The 20270-nt window shown below is 34.0% G+C and overlaps 2 protein-coding genes across 2 annotated transcripts in view; one reads left to right on the forward strand and one right to left on the reverse strand.

The window, feature by feature from the left end:
• The window catches only part of LOC135287320 (maltase-glucoamylase-like), a 102286-nt gene extending 85227 nt beyond the window's left edge, over positions 1–17059 (forward strand). Inside the window, 6 exon segments of the mRNA XM_064400662.1 lie at positions 2057–2113; positions 4454–4578; positions 7122–7210; positions 9680–9729; positions 12429–12599; positions 16580–17059. Of these exon segments, the coding sequence (XP_064256732.1) occupies positions 2057–2113; positions 4454–4578; positions 7122–7210; positions 9680–9729; positions 12429–12599; positions 16580–16642 (555 nt within the window). The 3' untranslated portion in view covers positions 16643–17059.
• Positions 17060–17269: 210 nt separating this feature from the next.
• LOC135287321 (phosphoribosylformylglycinamidine synthase-like) overlaps positions 17270–20270 on the reverse strand; it is a 46167-nt gene continuing 43166 nt past the window's right edge. The window contains 1 exon segment of the mRNA XM_064400663.1: positions 17270–19611. Coding sequence (XP_064256733.1) covers positions 19277–19611 — 335 coding nt within the window. The 3' untranslated portion in view covers positions 17270–19276.

Consider the following 20270-nt stretch of genomic DNA (forward strand, 5'->3'; position numbering starts at 1 on the left):
AATGGGGAAAATCCCAAAAAAATACAATGGATGAAATCCCAAAAAACACAATGGGGGAAATGGGGGAAATCCCAAAAAACACAATGGGGGAAATGGGGGAAATCCCAAAAAATACAATGGATGAAATCCCAAAAAACACAGTGGGGGAAATGGGGGAAATCCCAAAAAACCCAGTGGGGGAAATGGGGGAAATCCCAAAAAACACAATGTGGGAAATGGGGGAAATCCCAAAAAACACAATGGGGGGAAATGGGGGAAATCCCAAAAAACCCAATGGGAGAAATGGGGGAAATCCCAAAAATACAGTGGGGGAAATGGGGGAAATCCCAAAAAACCCATGTGGGAAATGGGGAAAATCCCACAAAAATCAGTGGGGGAAATCCCAAAAATCACAATAGGGGAAATCCCGAAAAAACCAATGGGGGAAATGGGGGAAATCCCAAAAAACACAATGGTGGAAATCTGGGGAAATCCCAAAAAACCAATGGGGGAAATGGGGGAAATCCCAAAAACCCAATGGGGGAAGTGGGGGAAATCCCAAAAAACCCGATGGGGGAAATGAGGGAAATCCCAAAAATACAGTGGGGGAAATGGGGGAAAATCCCAAAAAACCCATGTGGGAAATGGGGAAAATCCCACAAAAATCAGTGGGGGAAATCCCAAAAATCACAATAGGGGAAATCCCGAAAAAACCAATGGGGGAAATGGGGGAAATCCCAAAAAACCCGATGGGGGAAATGAGGGAAATCCCAAAAAACCCAATGGGGGAAATGAGGGAAATCCCAAAAATACAGTGGGGGAAATGGGGGAAAATCCCAAAAAACCCAATGGGGGAAATCCCAAAAAACCCATGTGGGAAATGGGGAAAATCCCACAAAAATCAATGGGGGAAATCCCAAAAAACACAATAGGGGAAATGGGGGAAATCCCGAAAAAAACAATGGGGGAAATGGGGGAAATCCCAAAAAATACAGTGGGGGAAATAGGGTAAAATCCCAAAAAACCCATGTGGGAAATGGGGAAAATCCCACAAAAATCAGTGGGGGAAATCCCAAAAATCACAATAGGGGAAATCCCGAAAAAACCAATGGGGGAAATGGGGGAAATCCCAAAAAACCCGATGGGGGAAATGAGGGAAATCCCAAAAAACCCAATGGGGGAAATGAGGGAAATCCCAAAAATACAGTGGGGGAAATGGGGGAAAATCCCAAAAAACCCAATGGGGGAAATCCCAAAAAACCCATGTGGGAAATGGGGAAAATCCCACAAAAATCAATGGGGGAAATCCCAAAAAACACAATAGGGGAAATGGGGGAAATCCCGAAAAAAACAATGGGGGAAATGGGGGAAATCCCAAAAAATACAGTGGGGGAAATAGGGTAAAATCCCAAAAAACCCATGTGGGAAATGGGGAAAATCGCACAAAAATCAATGGGGGAAATCCCAAAAATCACAATAGGGGAAATGGGGGAAATCCCGAAAAAACCAATGGGGGAAATGGGGGAAATCCCAAAAAACCCGATGGGGGAAATGAGGGAAATCCCAAAAATACAGTGGGGGAAATGGGGGAAAATCCCAAAAAACCCAGTGGGAGAAATGGGGGAAATCCCAAAAAACCCAATGGGGGAAATCCCAAAAAACACAATGGGGGAAATGGGGGAAATCCCAAAAAAACCAATGGGGGAAATCCCAAAAAAATACAATGGATGAAATCCCAAAAAACACAATAGGGGAAATGGGGGAAATCCCAAAAAACCCAGTGGGGGAAATGGGGGAAATCCCAAAAAACACAATGGATGAAATCCCAAAAAACACAATAGGGGAAATGGGGGAAATCCCAAAAAACCCACGTGGGAAATGGGGAAAATCCCAAAAAAATACAATGGATGAAATCCCAAAAAACACAATGGGGGAAATGGGGGAAATCCCAAAAAAAAACAATGGTGGAGATGAGGGAAATCCAGGAAATGAAGAAAATCTCCCCAAAAATGGGGGAAACCCCAAAACCCCCAAATTTGGGATTTTGGGGTGAAAAACCCCAAATGTTCCCTCGCAGGGCGTGAGCGAGGTGCGCGCGTACCTGCCCGACGCTCGCTGGTTCGACTTCCACACCGTGAGTTCCCTCAGTCCCCTAATTAATTAATTAATTTATTAATTAATTCTAAATTTAAAAAATATTAATATTATTAGTGTTAAAATTAAAATAAAAATTAATATTTAATACTATTTTGATAGGATTAATAATAAATATTACTCAAAACAAATTTCTTATTTAATAACAATCTTAAATTATTAAAGGATGGTTAATTTTCATTGTTAATGGAAAAGTTTACTTATTCATGGTTAATTATTAATAATTAATTGTTAATGATTAATTATTAGCGGTTAAATATTGACGGTTCATTTGGGGAGAGGCATTTGCCAACCCTGGCCAGGAGGGGGCGATAGTGAGAAGAAAAAAAAATATACTTGCAAATTAATTTAATTTATTAATTTAATTAATTTCATTTTTGGCCTTCTTTTTGTAATGTTTTGTCCATTTTGGTCCTTTTTTGGTAATTTTTTTGTCCATTTTTTATCCATTTATTGTCTTTATTTTAACATTTTTGTCCATTTTTGGCACTTTTTTGGTCTTTTTTTGTCCATTTTTATTGTAATTATTTTTTGTAATTTTTCTATAATTTTTGTCCATTTCTTGGTCCTTTATTTTGTAATTTTTTGCCCTTTTTTGTCCATTTTTTCTCAATTTTTTTGTCATTTCTCTATAATTTCCTTGTCCTTCTTTTGGTCATTTTTTGGTCAATTTTTTGTCATTTTTCCGTAAAGTTTTGGTCCATTTCTTTGGTCCATTTTGGGGTTCATTTTTGGGTCCATTTTTGGTTCCATTTTTTGGACCATTTCTGTTACTTTCTGTCCATTTTTTGTCATTTTTCTCTAAATTTTATCCTTTTTTGGTCCATTTTTTGTAATTTTTCCTTTTTTTTTTGTCCTTTTTTGTCCATTTTTGAGTCCATTTTTTGACCATTTCTGTCACTTTTTGTCCATTTTTTCTCTTTTTTCTGTAAATTTTATCATTTTTTGGTCAATTTTTTATCATTTTTCCATAATGTTTTTGTCCATTTTTGGGTCCTTTTTTGACCATTTCTGTCACTTTTCTACCATTTTTTGTTATTTTTCTGTAAATTTTATCCTTTTTTGGTCAATTTTTTGTCATTTTTCCATAATGTTTTTGTCCTTTTTTTGGTCCATTTTTGGACCATTTCTGTCACTTTTGGTCCATTTTTTGTCATTTTTTTCTATAAATTTTATCCTTTTTTGGTCCATTTTTTGGTCAATTTCTGTCACTTTCTGTCCACTTTTGTCATTTTTCTGTAAATATTGTCATTTTTTTGGTCAGCTTTTTGTAATTTTTCCATCATGTTTTTGTCCAATTTTGGGTCCATTTTTGGGTCCAGTTTAGGGTCCCTTTTTTAACCATTTCTGTCACTTTTTGTCCATTTTTTGTCATTTTTCTGTAAATTTTACCCTTTTTTGGTCCATTTTCTGATCAGTTTTTTGTAATTTTTCCATAATGTTTTTGTCCATTTTTGGGTCCATTTTTCATCCATTTTTGGACCATTTCTGTCACTTTTCTGTAAATTTTATCATTTTTTGGTCCATTTTTTGTAATTTTTCCATAATGTTTTTGTCCATTTTTGGGCCCATTTTTTGACCATTTCTGTCACTTTTTTTGATTTTCCTGCAAATTTTATCCTTTTTTGGTCCATTTTTTGGTCAATTTTTTGACCATTTCTGTCACTTTTTGTCCATTTTTTGTCATTTTTCTGCAAATTTTATCCTTTTTTGGTCCATTTTTTGGTCAATTTTTTGTAATTTTTCCCTAATTCTCCGTCCTTTTTTGCTCCATTTTTGGCTCCATTTTTTGACCATTTCTGTCACTTTTTGTGATTTTCCTGCAAATTTTATCCTTTTTTGTTCCATTTTTTGGTCCATTTTTTGTAATTTTTCCCTAATTCTTCGTCCTTTTTTGGTCCATTTTTTGGTCAATTTTTTGTAATTTTTCCCTAATTCTCCGTCCTTTTTTGCTCCATTTTTGGCTCCATTTTTTGACCATTTCTGTCACTTTTTGTGATTTTCCTGCAAATTTTATCCTTTTTTGTTCCATTTTTTGGTCCATTTTTTGTAATTTTTCCCTAATTCTTCGTCCTTTTTTGGTCCATTTTTTGGTCAATTTTTTGTAATTTTTCCATAATTCTCCGTCCTTTTTTGGTCCATTTTTGCGTCCATTTTTTGACCATTTCTGTCACTTTTTCTCCATTTTTTATTTTTTTTAAATTTTTTTTATTTTTCCCCCGATTTCCCCGCCACCCCTCCCACCCTCCCAATTAAAACCTGCTAATTAACCTGACAATTAAAATTTTGCTGACTTTCCCCGTTTCCCGCTGCTCCGCAGGACGAGGAGGTGCCGTTCCGGCGGCAGTTCCGGAACCTTCCGGCGCCGCTGGGCCACATCAACCTGCACGTGCGCGGGGGGCTCGTGCTGCCCCAGCAGCGCCCGGCCGCCAGCACCTGGCTCAGGTCAGAAACGGGGCGAATTACCGCCGTTTTGGGCAATTTGGGGAAAAAAATAACGATAATGGGATTTTTTGATGTGTTTTAGGGTGTTGTGGGTGTAAATATAGAATTGTGGTGGATGTGTGAAATAATAATATTAAATATTATTGTGGAATATTGTATTATATTATATTATGTAATATTATATTATATTATATTGTGCTATATATTATTTTATTTTACTATATTTTACTATGTAATATAATATAATATAATAATAATATTAATCCCCAATAATTCCCAAAATAATAATTATATTATATTATATTATATTATATTATATTATATTATATGGAATCATATGGAATTATATTATATTATATTATATTATATTATATTATATTATATTATATGGAATTGTATTATATTATATTATATTATATTATATTATATTATATTATATTATATTATATTATATTATATGGAATTATATTATATTATATTATATTATATTATATTATATTATATTATATTATATTATATTATATTATATTATATTATATTATATGGAATTATATGGAATTATATGGAATTATATGGAATTATATTATATTGTATTATATGGAATTATATAATATTATAATTATTTAATTGCTCGATAACTCCCCAATAATCCCCCAATAAATCCCCAATATTTCCCCACTAAATCCCCAATAAATCCCCAATAAATCCCCAATAATTCCCCAATAATCCCTAATAATCCCCCAATAAATCCCCAATAAATCCCCAATAATCCCCCAATAAATCCCCAATAATTCAACAATAATCCCCCAATAAATCTCCAATAATCCATCAATAAATCCCCAATAATTCCCAAAAAAGTACCCAAAATATCTCAAATAAATCCCCAATAATCCCCCAATAAATCCCCAATAATTCAACAATAATCCCCCAATAAATCTCCAATAATCCATCAATAAATCCCCAATAATTCCCAAAAAAGTACCCAAAATATCTCAAATAAATCCCCAATAAATCCCCAATAATTCCCAAATAAATCCCCAATAATTCCGCAATAAATCCCCAATAATCCCCCAATAATTAAAAAAAAATCCCAAAATATCCCCAATAAATCCCCAATAAATCCCCAATAATCCCCCAATAAATCCCCAACAATTCCCCAATAATTCCCCAATAATCCCCCAATCATTCCAAAAAACCCCCCAATAATTCCCCAATAATCCCTCAATAATTCCCCAATAATTTCTCAATAACCCCCCAATAATCCCGCAATAAATCACCAATAATTCCCCAATAATTCCCAAAAAAATCCCCAAAATATCCCCAATAAATCCCCAATAACTCCCCAATAATCCCCCAATAATCCCTCAATAACTCCCCAATAATTCCCAAAAAAACCCCCAAAATATCCCAAATAAAATCCCCAATAATTCCCCAATAATCCCCCAATAATCCCCAATAACTCCCAAAAAAATCCCCAAAATATCCCAAATAAATCCCCAATAATCCCCAATAAATCCCCAATAATACCCCAATAATCCCACAATAATTCCCCAAAATATCCCCAAAAAATCCCCAAAATATCTCCAATAATCCCCCAATAATCCTCAATAATCCCCCAATAAACCCCCAATAAACCCCAAAATATCCCCAGTAAAACCCCAATAATTCCCCAATAATCCCCCAATAATCCACAATAAATCCCCAATAATCCCGCAATAAATCCCCAATAATCCCGCAATAAATCCCCAATAATTGCTCAATAACCCCCCAATAGTCCCCTAATAATCCCGCCATAAATCCCCAATAATCCCTCTATAATTCAAAAAAAAAATCCCCAAAATATCCCAAATAAATCCCCAATAATCCCGGAATAAATCCCCAATAATCCCCAATAAATCCCCAATAATTCCCCAATAATCCCTCAATAAATCCCCAATAATTCCCCCCAAAATACCCAAAATATCTCCAATAAATCCCCAATTAATCCCCAATAATTCCCCAATAATCCCCCAATAATTCCCCAATAAATCCCCAATAACTCCGCAATAATCCCTCAATAATTCCCAAAAAAATCCCCAAAATATCCCCAATAATCCCCCAATAAATCCCCAATAATTCCCAAAAAAAATCCAAAATATCCGAAATAAATCCCTAATAATTCCCCAATAAATCTCCAATAATCCCCCAATAATTCCCCAATAATCCCCCAATAAATCCCCAATAATCCCCCAATAAATCCCCAATAATCCCCAATAATCCCCCAATAATCCCCCAATAAATCCCCAATAAATCCCCAATAATCCCCCAATAATCCCCAATAATCCCCCAATAAATCCCCATTAATCCCCCAATAAATCCCCAATAATCCCCCAATAAATCCCCATTAATCCCCCAATAAATCCCCAATAATCCCCCAATAAATCCCCAATAAATCCCCAATAACCCCCCAATAATTCCCCAATAAATCCCCAATAATCCTCCAATAATCCCGATTTCGGGAATTCCCGAATTTCGGGGTGGAATCCCGCAATTCCCCACTCCAGCCGCCGGAACCCGCTGCTCCTGACCGTGGCTCTGGACGACGCCCAGGAGGCCTCGGGGAGCCTCTACTGGGACGACGGCGTCGGCATCGGTCAGCCTCATTTGCATAACTAATTAATCAATCACATCGTTAATCGTTCATTCATTCATTCATTAACTCAGTTGTTAATTTGAATTTGGGAGATTTTTGGTCATTTTGTGAATAAACTGAAAGGAAATGTGAAGAGGTTGAGATTCCTTAATGAAGGGGAAATGCAAATTAAGGGAAATGAAATGCAAATCGCATGCAAATGAAGTGAAATAAAAGTCATATTCAATGCAAATTAAGTGAAATGAGGGGGAATTATTGGACATATATTAAAATTCGAGTTCAAATTAAAAAATTAAATTAAAAATTATATATATTAAAATTGGAGTTAAAATTAAAAATTTAAAATAAAAATAATATATATTAAAATTCGAGATCAAATTAAAAATAATATCTATTAAAATTCGAGTTCAAATTAAAAATTTAAATAAAAATAACAGATGTTAAAATTCGAGTTCAAATTAAAAAATTAAATTAAAAATTATATATATTCAAATTCGAGTTCAAATTAAAAAATTAAATAAAAATAATATATATTAAAATTCGAGTTCAAATTAAAAAATTAAATTAAAAATAATAGATATTAAAATTCCAGTTAAATAAAAAAATTTAAATAAAAATAATAGATATTAAAATTCAAGTTCAAATTGAAAATTTAAATTAAAAATAATATATATTGAAATTCGAGTTCAAATTAAAAATTTAAATTAAAATAATATATATTAAAATTCGAGATCAAATTAAAAATAATATCTATTAAAATTCGAGTTCAAATTAAAAATTTAAATAAAAATAACAGATGTTAAAATTCGAGTTCAAATTAAAAAATTAAATTAAAAATTATATATATTCAAATTCGAGTTCAAATTAAAAAATTAAATAAAAATAATATATATTAAAATTCGAGTTCAAATTAAAAAATTAAATTAAAAATAATAGATATTAAAATTCCAGTTAAATAAAAAAATTTAAATAAAAATAATAGATATTAAAATTCAAGTTCAAATTGAAAATTTAAATTAAAAATAATATATATTGAAATTCGAGTTCAAATTAAAAATTTAAATTAAAATAATATATATTAAAATTCGAGTTAAAATTAAAAAATTAAATTAAAAATAATATATATTAAAATTCGAGTGAGGAGTGAAGAGGTTGAAATTCGTTAATGAAGATGAAATGCAAATTAAGGGAAATGAAATGCAAATCACATGCAAATCAAGTGAAATAAAATTCAAATTCCATGCAAATTAAGAGAAATGAGGGGGAATTACTGGACATGGGAATGGTCAAAATATGGTTGAGTTAATTAATTAAAGCTGCTGAATGTAAATTAATGAAGTTAAATTATTATAATTTAAAGTCGTTACAATTAATATAATCAATAAAATTTGAAATTATATTGTGTATTTTACATAATGTATTCTTTATTATGAATGATTACAGTATATATTGTGGTGTAATTATATAATAAAATATTAAATTACTATGATAATGTAATTATAAAAGGAGTATAATTAAAGTTATTAAAATTAATGGAATTAATAAAATTTATGATCACAATTATTAATAAGGTACTGTATGTATAATTAATATATATCAGCTATTACTGTATAGATACACAAGATTTAATTATTTTTATTTTTATATGAAAAAATTTTAAATTTTTAATTTTAAATCTAATTATAATATCTATTATTTCTAATTTAAATTTTTAATTTCAACTCGAATTCTAATATATATTATTTTTAACTTATTTTTTTAACTCGAATTTTAATATATATTATTTCTAATTAAAATTTTTAATTTTACTCGAATTTTAATATATATTATTTTAATTTGAACTCGAATTTTAATATATATTATTTTAATTTAATTTTTTAATTTTAACTCGAATTTCAATATCTATTATTCTTAATTTAATTTTTTAATTTTAACTCGAATTTTAATATATATTATTTTATTTGAATTTTAAATTTGAACTCCAATTTCAATATATATTATTTTTATTTAAATTTTTTATTTTAACTATAATTTAAATATATATTATTTTTAATTTGAACTCGAATTTTAATATATATTATATTTAATTTAAATTTTTAATTTAAATCCAATTTTAATATATATTATTTTTATTTAATTTTTTTAACTCGAATTTTAATGTATATTATTTTTAATTTAAATTTTTAATTTTAAATCTAAGTTTAATGCATATTATTTTTAATTTAAATTTTTAATTTTAAATTTAATTTTAATACATATTATTTTTATTTGAATTTTTAATTTTAACTCGAATTTTAATATATATTATTTTTAATTTAAATTTTAATTTAAACACAATTGAAACTCAATTTAAATCTTAATCTTTAAAAATATTAAACACAATTTAAAATCCTAATTTAAATCTTAAAAAATATTAATTATTTTAAATTACTAATTTAAATTTAATTGAATTAATGTGTTGCTCTGCAGACACGTACGAGAGGGGCGAGTACCTGCTGATGTCGTTCACCGCCCGCGCCGTGAGTCCAGCCCAAATGTCACCAAAACCTCACCAATTTCATTGAAATGTCATCAAAATTTCACCGAAATTTCATCGAAATTTCATTGAAATTTCACCCAAATTTCACCAAAATTTCATTGAAATTTCATTGAATTGTCACCCAAATTTCATTGAAATTTCACCCAAACTTCGCAAATTTCATTGAAATTTCACCCAAATCTCACAAATTTCATTGAAATTTCACGCAAATTTCATTTAAATTTCACCCAAAATTCACCAATTTCATTTAAATTTTATCCAAATTTCACCAATTTCATGGAAATTTCACCCAACTTCACAAATTTCATTGAAATTTCACCCAAACTTCACCAATTTCATTGACATTTCACGCAAATTTCATTGACATTTCACCCAAACTTCACCAATTTCATTGACATTTCACGCAAATTTCACCAATTTCATTGAAATTTCACCAAAATCTGACAAATTTCATGGAAATTTCACCCAAACTTCACCAATTTCATGGAAATTTCAGCAAAATGTCACCAATTTCATTGATATTTCACCAAAACGTCACCAATTTCATTGATATTTCACCAAAACTTCACAAATTTCATTGACATTTCACCCCAATTTCACAAATTTCATTGAAATTTCACCCAAATCTCATAAATTTCATTGACATTTCACCCAAATTTCATTGACATTTCACCAAATCTCAGAAATATAATTGAAATTTCACCAATTTTGTTGAAATTTCACCCAAACTTCACCAATTTCATGGAAATTTTACCCAAACGTCACCAATTTCATTGAAATTTCACCCAAAATTCCCCTTCTCAGCCCCTTTTTCTTCACTTGCCCTCCTGTTCCAATAATTTTTTTAGCATTTTCCTCATATTTAAAATTTTAAAAAATTATTAAAATTAAAATTATTTTAATTATTTTTAAAATGTTTCTCTCTTAAAATATATTTTTACATATTTTTCTTATATTTATCTATTTTTATATTTAATAAATACTTTGTTGTATTTATATAAATATATTTATATATTTTTTTATATATATTTTAAAATATATTTTTATATGTATATGTTTTATATCTTAATGCTTTTAATTCTCTTTTATTCCTCTTTAATCCTGTTCTAATCCTGTTTTAATAAATATTTTATTTCTAATATAATTTTTACTAATTTTGATTTATATTTATAGATTTTATTAATTTATATTATTATAATTTATATATACATTTTATTAATTTATATTATTATAATTTATATCTATATATTTTTATTCATTTATATTATAATTTATTGGGGTTTTTTATTAATTTCTATTAATAATTTCTATAAATTTATATTATAAATGATAATTTATAAATGATAAGTGAAATAATTTACTAAATTAATATAAATATAGACTTTCTATTATTTAGAATATATTCAAATATATTTTAATATATTCATATATATAATATATATTAATATGTACATATTTTAATATATTATTTAAAATATATTTGCTATTTATTCAAAAAGTTATATTTTTTATTTATTTTTTATCCAGATATTTAGATTTACATTGATTATTTTCATTAATACAATTGTAATTTATATAAGACATTTCTATAAATAATAATAAAAATTTATATAAATATAATATAAATCTATATAAATAATAATATAAATGTATAAAAATTTATATAATATCTAATTTATATAAATAATATAAATGTATATTAATTTATATAAATGTATATAAATTCATATATAATTTATGCAATGATATAAATGTATATTAATTTATATAAATGTATATAAATTTACATAATATATAATTTATATAAATAATATAAATGTATATAAATTTATATAAATGTATATAAATTTATATAATATATAATTTATAGAAATAATATAAGTGTATATCAATTTATATAAATTTATATAATATATAATTTATGTAAATAATTTAAATGTATATTAATTTATATAAGTGTATATAAATGTATATATTATTTATATAAATAAAATAATTGTATATTAATGTATATCAATGTATATAAATTTATATAATATAAAATTTATGGAAATAATATAATTTTATATGAATTTATATAAATGTATATAAATTCATATAATATATAATTTATATAAATCATATAATTGTATATAAATTTATATAATTTATATAAATAATATAAATGTATATGAATTTATATAAATGGATATAAATTTATATAATATGTAATTTATATAAATAATATAAATGTATATGAATTTATATAAATGGATATAAATTTATATAATATGTAATTTATATAAATAATATAATTGTATATGAATTTATTTAAATGTATGTAAATTTATATAATTTATATAAACAATATAATTGTTGATGAATTTATATAAATGTATACAAATTTATATAATATATAATTTATATAAATAATATAAATGTATATGAATTTATATAAATAATATAAATGTATATAAATTTATATAATATATAATTTATATAAATAATATAAATGTATATGGATTTATATAAACTTATAAAAATGTAATTTATATTTTTAAAATTATTATTTATAACTTAAAATACAATTTAACCTTCATTTAATAAAAAAAAATCAATTAAAAAAAAGAAAAAAATAATAAAAAACTGGGAATTTTGCCCATTTTGCGAAAATCGCCGAATTTTCCTTTTTCCCCCCAGAACGCTCTGGAGCTGCGGGTGCTCCACGGGGGCTACGAGGACCCAAATTCCCTGAAATTCACCGAAATCAAAGTCCTGGGGCTGGCCGGGGCCGTCGGGGCGGTGACGGTGACGGGCGACGCCGGCCCCGTGCCCGGAGAGCTCGCCGTCGAGCACGACCCCCAAAAAAAGGTGAATTCCGGCGGTTTTGGGCAATTTACGGTGAAATTTGGGGTTTTTTGAGAATGGAATTAATGGAATTATTAGGAAATAATTTGAGACAAAGACCCAAATTCACCGAAAATGAAAATTCTGGGGCTGGTGTGACACAGCCCCGTCCCCTGCTCGCTCGCCATCGAGCACGACCCACAAAAAAAGGTGAATTCTGGAGGTTTTGGGCAATTTGGGTTGTGGGGAAATTTGGGTTTTTTGGAGGGAATTGATAAATGGGATTAGCAGGAAATAATTTGAGACAAAGACCCAAATTCACCAAAAATTAAAATTCTGGGGTTTGCCCAACTCAGCCCGGTCTCCTGCTCGCTCGCCATCGAGCACGACCCACAAAAAAAGGTGAATTCTGGCGATTTTGGGCAATTTAGGGTGTGGGGAAATTTGGGAATGGAATTAATGGAATTATTAGGAAAAAATTTGAGACAAAGACCCAAATTCACCAAAATTAAAATTCTGGGGCTGGTGTGACGCCGTCCCCATCCCCGGTGCACTCGCCATCGAGCACGACCCACAAAAAAAGGTGAATTCCGGCAGTTTTGGGCAATTTATGGTGAAATTTGGGGTTTTTTGAGAATGGAATTAATGGGATTATTAGGAAATAATTTGAGAGAAAGACCCAAATTCACCGAAAATTAAAATTCTGGGGCTTGCCCAACTCAGCCCCGTCCCCTGCTCGCTCGCCATCGAGCACGACCCACAAAAAAAGGTGAATTCTGGCGATTTTGGGCAATTTGGGGTGTGGGGAATTTGGGATTTTTGGAGAGAATTGATAAATGGGATTAGTAGGAAATAATTTGAGACAAGGACCCAAATTCACCGAAAATGAAAATTCTGGGGCTCGTGTGACACCGTCCCCGTCCCCTGCTCGCTCGCCATCGAGCACGACCCACAAAAAAAGGTGAATTCTGGCAGTTTTGGGCAATTTGGGGTGTGGGTGAAATTTTGGGTTTTTGGACAGAATTGATAATTGGATTCTTAGGAAATAATATAAGAGAAAAACCCAAATTCACTGAAATTAAAATTCTGGGGCTCGTGCAACTCAGCCCCGTCCCCTGCTCGCTCGCCATCGAGCACGACCCACAAAAAAAGGTAAATTCCGGCGATTTTGGGCAATTTAGGGTGTGGGAAATTTGGGGTTTTTTAGAGGGAATTGATAAATGGAATTATTAGGAAATAATTTGAGACAAAGACCCAAATTCACCAAAATTAAAATTCTGGGGCTGGCGCGACACCGTCCCCGCCCCCTGCTCGCTCGCCATCGAGCACGACCCACAAAAAAAGGTGAATTCTGGCGATTTTGGGCAATTTAGGGTGTGGGAAAATTTGGGTTTTTTGGAGGGAATTGATAAATGGGATTAGCATGAAATAATTGAAGACAAAAACCCAAATTCCCTGAAATTCACTGAAATTAAAATTCTGGGGCTGGTGTGACACAGCCCCGTCCCCTGCTCGCTCGCCATTGAGCACAACCCACAAAAAAAGGTGAATTCTGGCGATTTTGGGCAATTTAGGGTGTGGGGAAATTGGGATTTTTGGAGGGAATTGATAAATGGGATTAGTAGGAAATAATTTGAGACAAAGACCCAAATTCACCAAAATTAAAATTCTGGGGCTGGCGTGATGCCGTCCCCCTCCCCTGCTCGCTCGCCATCGAGCAAAACCCACAAAAAAAGCTGAATTCTGACGATTTTGGGCAATTTAGGGTGTGGGGAAATTTGGGTTTTTTGGAGGGAATTGATAATGGGATTAGTAGGAAATAATTTGAGACAAAGACCCAAATTCACCAAAAATTAAAATTCTGGGGTTTGCCCAACTCAGCCCGGTCTCCTGCTCGCTCGCCATCGAGCATGACCCACAAAAAAAGGTGAATTCTGGCGATTTTGGGCAATTTAGGGTGTGGGGAAATTTGGGTTTTTTGGAGGGAATTGATAATGGGATTAGTAGGAAATAATTTGAGACAAAGACCCAAATTCACCAAAAATTAAAATTCTGGGGTTTGCCCAACTCAGCCCGGTCTCCTGCTCGCTCGCCATCGAGCATGACCCACAAAAAAAGGTGAATTCTGGCGATTTTGGGCAATTTAGGGTGTGGGGAAATTTGGGATTTTTGGAGGGAATTGATAAATGGGATTAGTAGGAAATAATTTGAGACAAAGACCCAAATTCCCAAAATTAAAATTCTGGGGCTGGTGTGACACTGTCCCCATCCCCGGTGCACTCGCCATCGAGCACGACCCACAAAAAAAGGTGAATTCCGTCGATTTTGGGCAATTTAGGGTGTGGGAAAATTTGGGATTTTTGGAGGGAATTGATAAATGGGATTAGCATGAAATAATTTAAGAGAAAGACCCAAATTTACTGAAATTAAAATTCCGGGGCTCATGCGAATCAGCCCCGTCCCCTGCTCTCTCGCCATCGAGCACAACCAACAAAAAAGGTGAATTCTGGAGGTTTTGGGCAATTTGGGTTGTGGGGAAATTTGGGTTTTTTGGAGGGAATTGATAAATGGGATTAGTAGGAAATGATTTAAGAGAAAGACCCAAATTTACAGAAATTAAAATTCTGGGGCTTGCCCAACTCAGCCCCGTCCCCGGCGCGCTCGCTGTCGAGCACGACCCACAAAAAAAGCTGAATTCTGGCGATTTTGGGCAATTTAGGGTGTGGGGAAATTTGGGTTTTTTGGAGGGAATCGATAAATGGGATTAGTTGGAAATAATTTGAGACAAAGACCCAAATTCACCGAAATTAAAATTCTGGGGCTCATGCAAATCAGCCCCATCCCCGGTGCACTCAGCGTCGAGCACGACCCACAAAAAAAGGTGAATTCCGTCGATTTTGGGCAATTTAGGGTGTGGGAAAATTTGGGTTTTTTGGAGGGAATTGATAATGGGATTAGTAGGAAATAATATGAGTAATTGTATATAAATACGTAAAATTATTAAGTTATATAAAAATATATATATTAAAAATTACATGTATATAAAATTATATATAAATATATAAAAATATATATATTAAAAATTACATATTGTTATATATAGGTATACATAAAAATTACATATAATTATATATAAGAATGTATAAATATATTATATAATACATACACATTTATAATGTCATGTTAGATAATATAATTATAAATATAATAATATTATTATATATTATGGCAATTTATTATTAACTTATAATTATAATTATAATTATATTTATATTTATATTTATCGTTATATTTATATTTATATTTATATTTATATTTATATTTATATCTATTTACATATATTTATATTCATATTATGTATATTTACATTATGTATACTATAGTAGTATATTATATTATATTATATTATATTATATTATATTATATTATATTATATCGTATTATATTATATTATATTATATTATATTATATTATATTAATTACCATAATTATATTAATTATATTAATTATATTATATTATAATATATTGTATTTTATTGTACTATATAATATATTATGTTATATTGTATATTATATTGTATTGTATTGTATTATATTACATTATATTATATTATATTATATTATATTATATTATATTATATTATAATAATTATATTAATTATATTAATTATATGGTATGATATTATATTATAATAATTATATTAATTATATTATATTATAATATATTGTATTTTATTGTATTATATATTATATTGTTATATTACATTATATTATATTATATTACATTACATTATATTTGTTATATAATAATTTATTATAATTAATTTTATTTTATTGTATTTTATTTATTATATTTAATTTATTATATATATTATTATATTTATGATATTATATTTATAATATTATCAATTTTTGCTTTATTTCATTATTTTAGGGGTTTTTCCCATCACTTTGCACTTTTCATTGTGTTTAATTGCATTTATTTTTATTTATTTCATCCCCAGGTGCTGCGGGTCACGGGGCTGCAGCTGGAGCTGGGCCGGAACTACACCCTGAAATGGGGCTGAAACCCCAAAATTGGCATTTCCCACCTCCCGGAATTATTCCCGGGATTCTCTGCCTTTCCACCTCCCCCAAATCACTTTAATTAAATAAATTTAATTAAACAACTTTAAGATCATAATGATTAAATTATTATTAACTTATTGTTATAAATTAAAATAAATTTTATTAAAAATATTACACTATATAATATATTATATTAATTCTATACACTAATTACCTATATAATTATTATAATTAAGTTCAATTAATATATTATAAAAATTTTAATATTATAAATTAAATTATTATTGTATTAAGTTATTTAATAAATTTATTAAATTAAATTTATTAAATAAATTTAATAAATTTATTTAATTACGTAATAAATTACTTATTATTATAAATTATATTACAATGTCATAAATTAAATTATATATTTTTTATATAAAATAAAAATTTAATTAGTATAAATTAAATTTTTCTATTATTCAGTTATTTAATTAAATGGGAGCCCAGACTGGGAGCACTGGGAGCCCAAACTGGGAGCACTGGGAGCCCTGTGGGCGGGGCAGCCCCACTGGCCCCGCCCCCTCCCCGCTCCTGGCCCCGCCCCCAATGACGTCACCCGTCAATCACTCGTTGCTCGTTCGTTAATCAATTATCAGCTCTTTATTCATCATTGCAGGCCACGCCCCCTCCAGGGCGGTCAAGGGGTCACCAGGGGGTCACTCAGGGGTCACTGAGGGGTCACTCAGGGGTCAGTTGGTCACCGAGGGGTCTGTTGGTCACTCAGGGGTCACTCAGGGGTCAGTTGGTCACTCAGGGGTCACTCAGCTGGTCACTTGGCCACTGCAAGGCTCAGTTGGTCACTCAGGGGTCAGTTGGTCACTCAGGGGTCAGTTGGTCACTCAGCGGTCACTTGGTCACTCAGGTGGTCACTCAGGGGTCAGTTGGTCACTCAGGGGTCACTTGGTCACTCAGGGGTCACTCAGGGGTCAGTTGGTCACTGGGGGGTCAGTTGGTCACTCAGGGGTCACTCAGAGGTCAGTTGGTCACTGGGGGGGTCAGTGAGAGGGTCAAGGGGTCAGTGTCCCCAGGGGTGGTCACTCAGTGGTCAGTCAGTGGTCAGTGTCACAGGGGGTTGGTCAGTTGGTCACTCAGCGGTCACTCAGCGGTCACTTCTCACCATCCGGCCACTGCAGGGCACTGGGGGTCAGTGAGGGGTCAGTGAGGGGTCAGTCAGTGGTCAGTGGGTGGTCAGTGAGGGGTCAGTGAGGGGTCAGTGAGGGGTCAGTGAGGGGTCAGTCAGTGGTCAGTGTCACAGAGGGTTTGTCAGTCAGTCTGTGGTCACTCAGCGGTCACTCAGCGGTCACTTCTCTCCCTCCGGCCACTGCAGGCACCACTCCAGGGCATTGGGGGTTAGTGGGTGGTCAGTGAGTGGTCAGTCAGTGGTCATTGGATGGTCAGTGAGGGGTCAGTGAGGGGTCAGTCAGTGGTCAGTGTCTCAGAGGGTTGGTCAGTTGGTCACTCAGCGGTCACTTCTCTTCCTCCGGCCACTGCAGGCACCACTCCAGGGGTCAGTGAGGGGTCAGTCAGTGGTCAGTGAGGGGTCAGTGAGGGGTCAGTGAGGGGTCAGTGTCACAGAGGGGTTGTCCATGGGATGGTCACTTGGTCACTCAGCGGTCACTTCTCTCCCTCCGGTCACTGCAGGACACTGGGGGTCAGTCAGTGGTCAGTGAGGGGTCAGTGAGTGGTCAGTCTGTGGTCAGTCAGGGGTCAGTGAGGGGTCAGTGAGTGGTCAGTCAGTGGTCAGTCAGGGGTCAGTCAGTGGTCAGTATCACAGAGGGTTTGTCAGTCAGTCTGTGGTCACTCAGCGGTCACTTCTCTCCCTCCGGCCACTGCAGGGCATTGGGGGTCAGTGAGGGGTCAGTGGGTGGTCAGTGAGGGGTCAGTGAGGGGTCAGTGGGTGGTCAGTGGGTGGTCAGTGAGGGGTCAGTGAGGGGTCAGTGAGGGGTCGGTGAGGGGTCAGTGGGTGGTCAGTGAGGGGTCAGTGAGGGGTCAGTGAGTGGTCATTGGATGGTCAGTGAGGGGTCACTGAGGGGTCAGTGGGTGGTCAATGAATGGTCAGTGAATGGTCAGTATCACAGAGGGTTGGTCAGTTGGTCAGTTGGTCACTCAGCGGTCACTTCTCTCCCTCCGGCCACTGCAGGCACCACTCCAGGGGTCAGTGAGGGGTCAGTGAGTGGTCAGTGAGGGGTCAGTGAGGGGTCAGTGAATGGTCAGTGTCTCAGAGGGTTGGTCAGTTGGTCACTCAGCGGTCACTTCTCTCCCTCCGGCCACTGCAGGCACCACTGCAGGGCATTGGGGGTCAGTGAGGGGTCAGTGAGGGGTCAGTGGGTGGTCAGTGAGGGGTCAGTGAGGGGTCAGTGAGGGGTCAGTGAGGGGTCAGTGAGGGGTCAGTGAGGGGTCAGTGGGTGGTCAGTGGGTGGTCAGTGAGGGGTCAGTGAGGGGTCAGTGAGGGGTCAGTGGGTGGTCAGTGAGTGGTCATTGGATGGTCAGTGAGGGGTCACTGAGGGGTCAGTGGGTGGTCAATGAATGGTCAGTGAATGGTCAGTATCACAGAGGGTTGGTCAGTTGGTCAGTTGGTCACTCAGCGGTCACTTCTCTCCCTCCGGCCACTGCAGGCACCACTCCATGGCGTTCCGGAACATTCTGAGCCAGGGCCCGTTGCCGGCCTTGCTCCGGCCGCTGGCGGCCGCGCTCCGGCCGGCCCAGGGGCTCTGCCAGGCGCGCACTGACCGCTCGGGGTGCGGCATGGCCGCCAGGTGCCGGCCGCAGGGCGACACCAGCGCGGCCACGCCCTGGCCGGAGCCGTTGGGGTTCAGCGGGTAGCGCTCCGTCGGCTCCCCGCCGTCGTCCACGTAGCGCAGCGGCGCCAGGCCGGACTGGACACAGCGGTCAAGCGCCGACGGCGGCCGGAACTGGAAACGGCCTGGGGAACCAGTGAGAGACCAGTTAGAGACTGGTTACAAACCAGTTAGAAACCAGTGAGAAACAGTTAGAAACCAGTAAGGGTCAGTGGTCATTGATGGAGAGTGGCCAGACCGGACACAGCGGTCAAGCGCCGACGGCGGCCGGAACTGGAAACGGCCTGGGGAAAACCAGTTAGAGACCAGTTAGAGACTGGTTACAAACCAGTTAGAGACCAGTTACACCAGTTAGAGACCAGTTAAACCAGTTAGAGATCAGTTAGAGACCAGTTAAACCAGTTAGAAACCAGTGAGAAACAGTTAGAAACCAGTAAGGGTCAGTGGTCATTGATGGAGAGTGGCCAGACCGGACACAGCGGTCAAGCGCCGACGGCGGCCGGAACTGGAAACGGCCTGGGGAAAACCAGTTAGAGACCAGTTAGAGACCAGTTAGAGACTGGTTACAAACCAGTTAGAGACCAGTTAAACCAGTTAGAAACAGTTAGAGATCAGTTAGGGTCAGTGGTCACTCAATGGTCATTAACACAGAGTGGCCAGGCCCAACTGGACACAGCGGTCAAGCTCTGAGGGCGGCCGGAACTGGAAACGGCCTGGGGAACCAGTGAGAGACCAGTTAGAGACCAGTTAGAGACTGGTTACAAACCAGTTAGAGACCAGTTAA

The sequence above is a fragment of the Passer domesticus genome, chromosome 29 (assembly GCF_036417665.1).
Source record: "Passer domesticus isolate bPasDom1 chromosome 29, bPasDom1.hap1, whole genome shotgun sequence".
Taxonomy (NCBI): Eukaryota; Metazoa; Chordata; class Aves; order Passeriformes; family Passeridae; genus Passer; species Passer domesticus.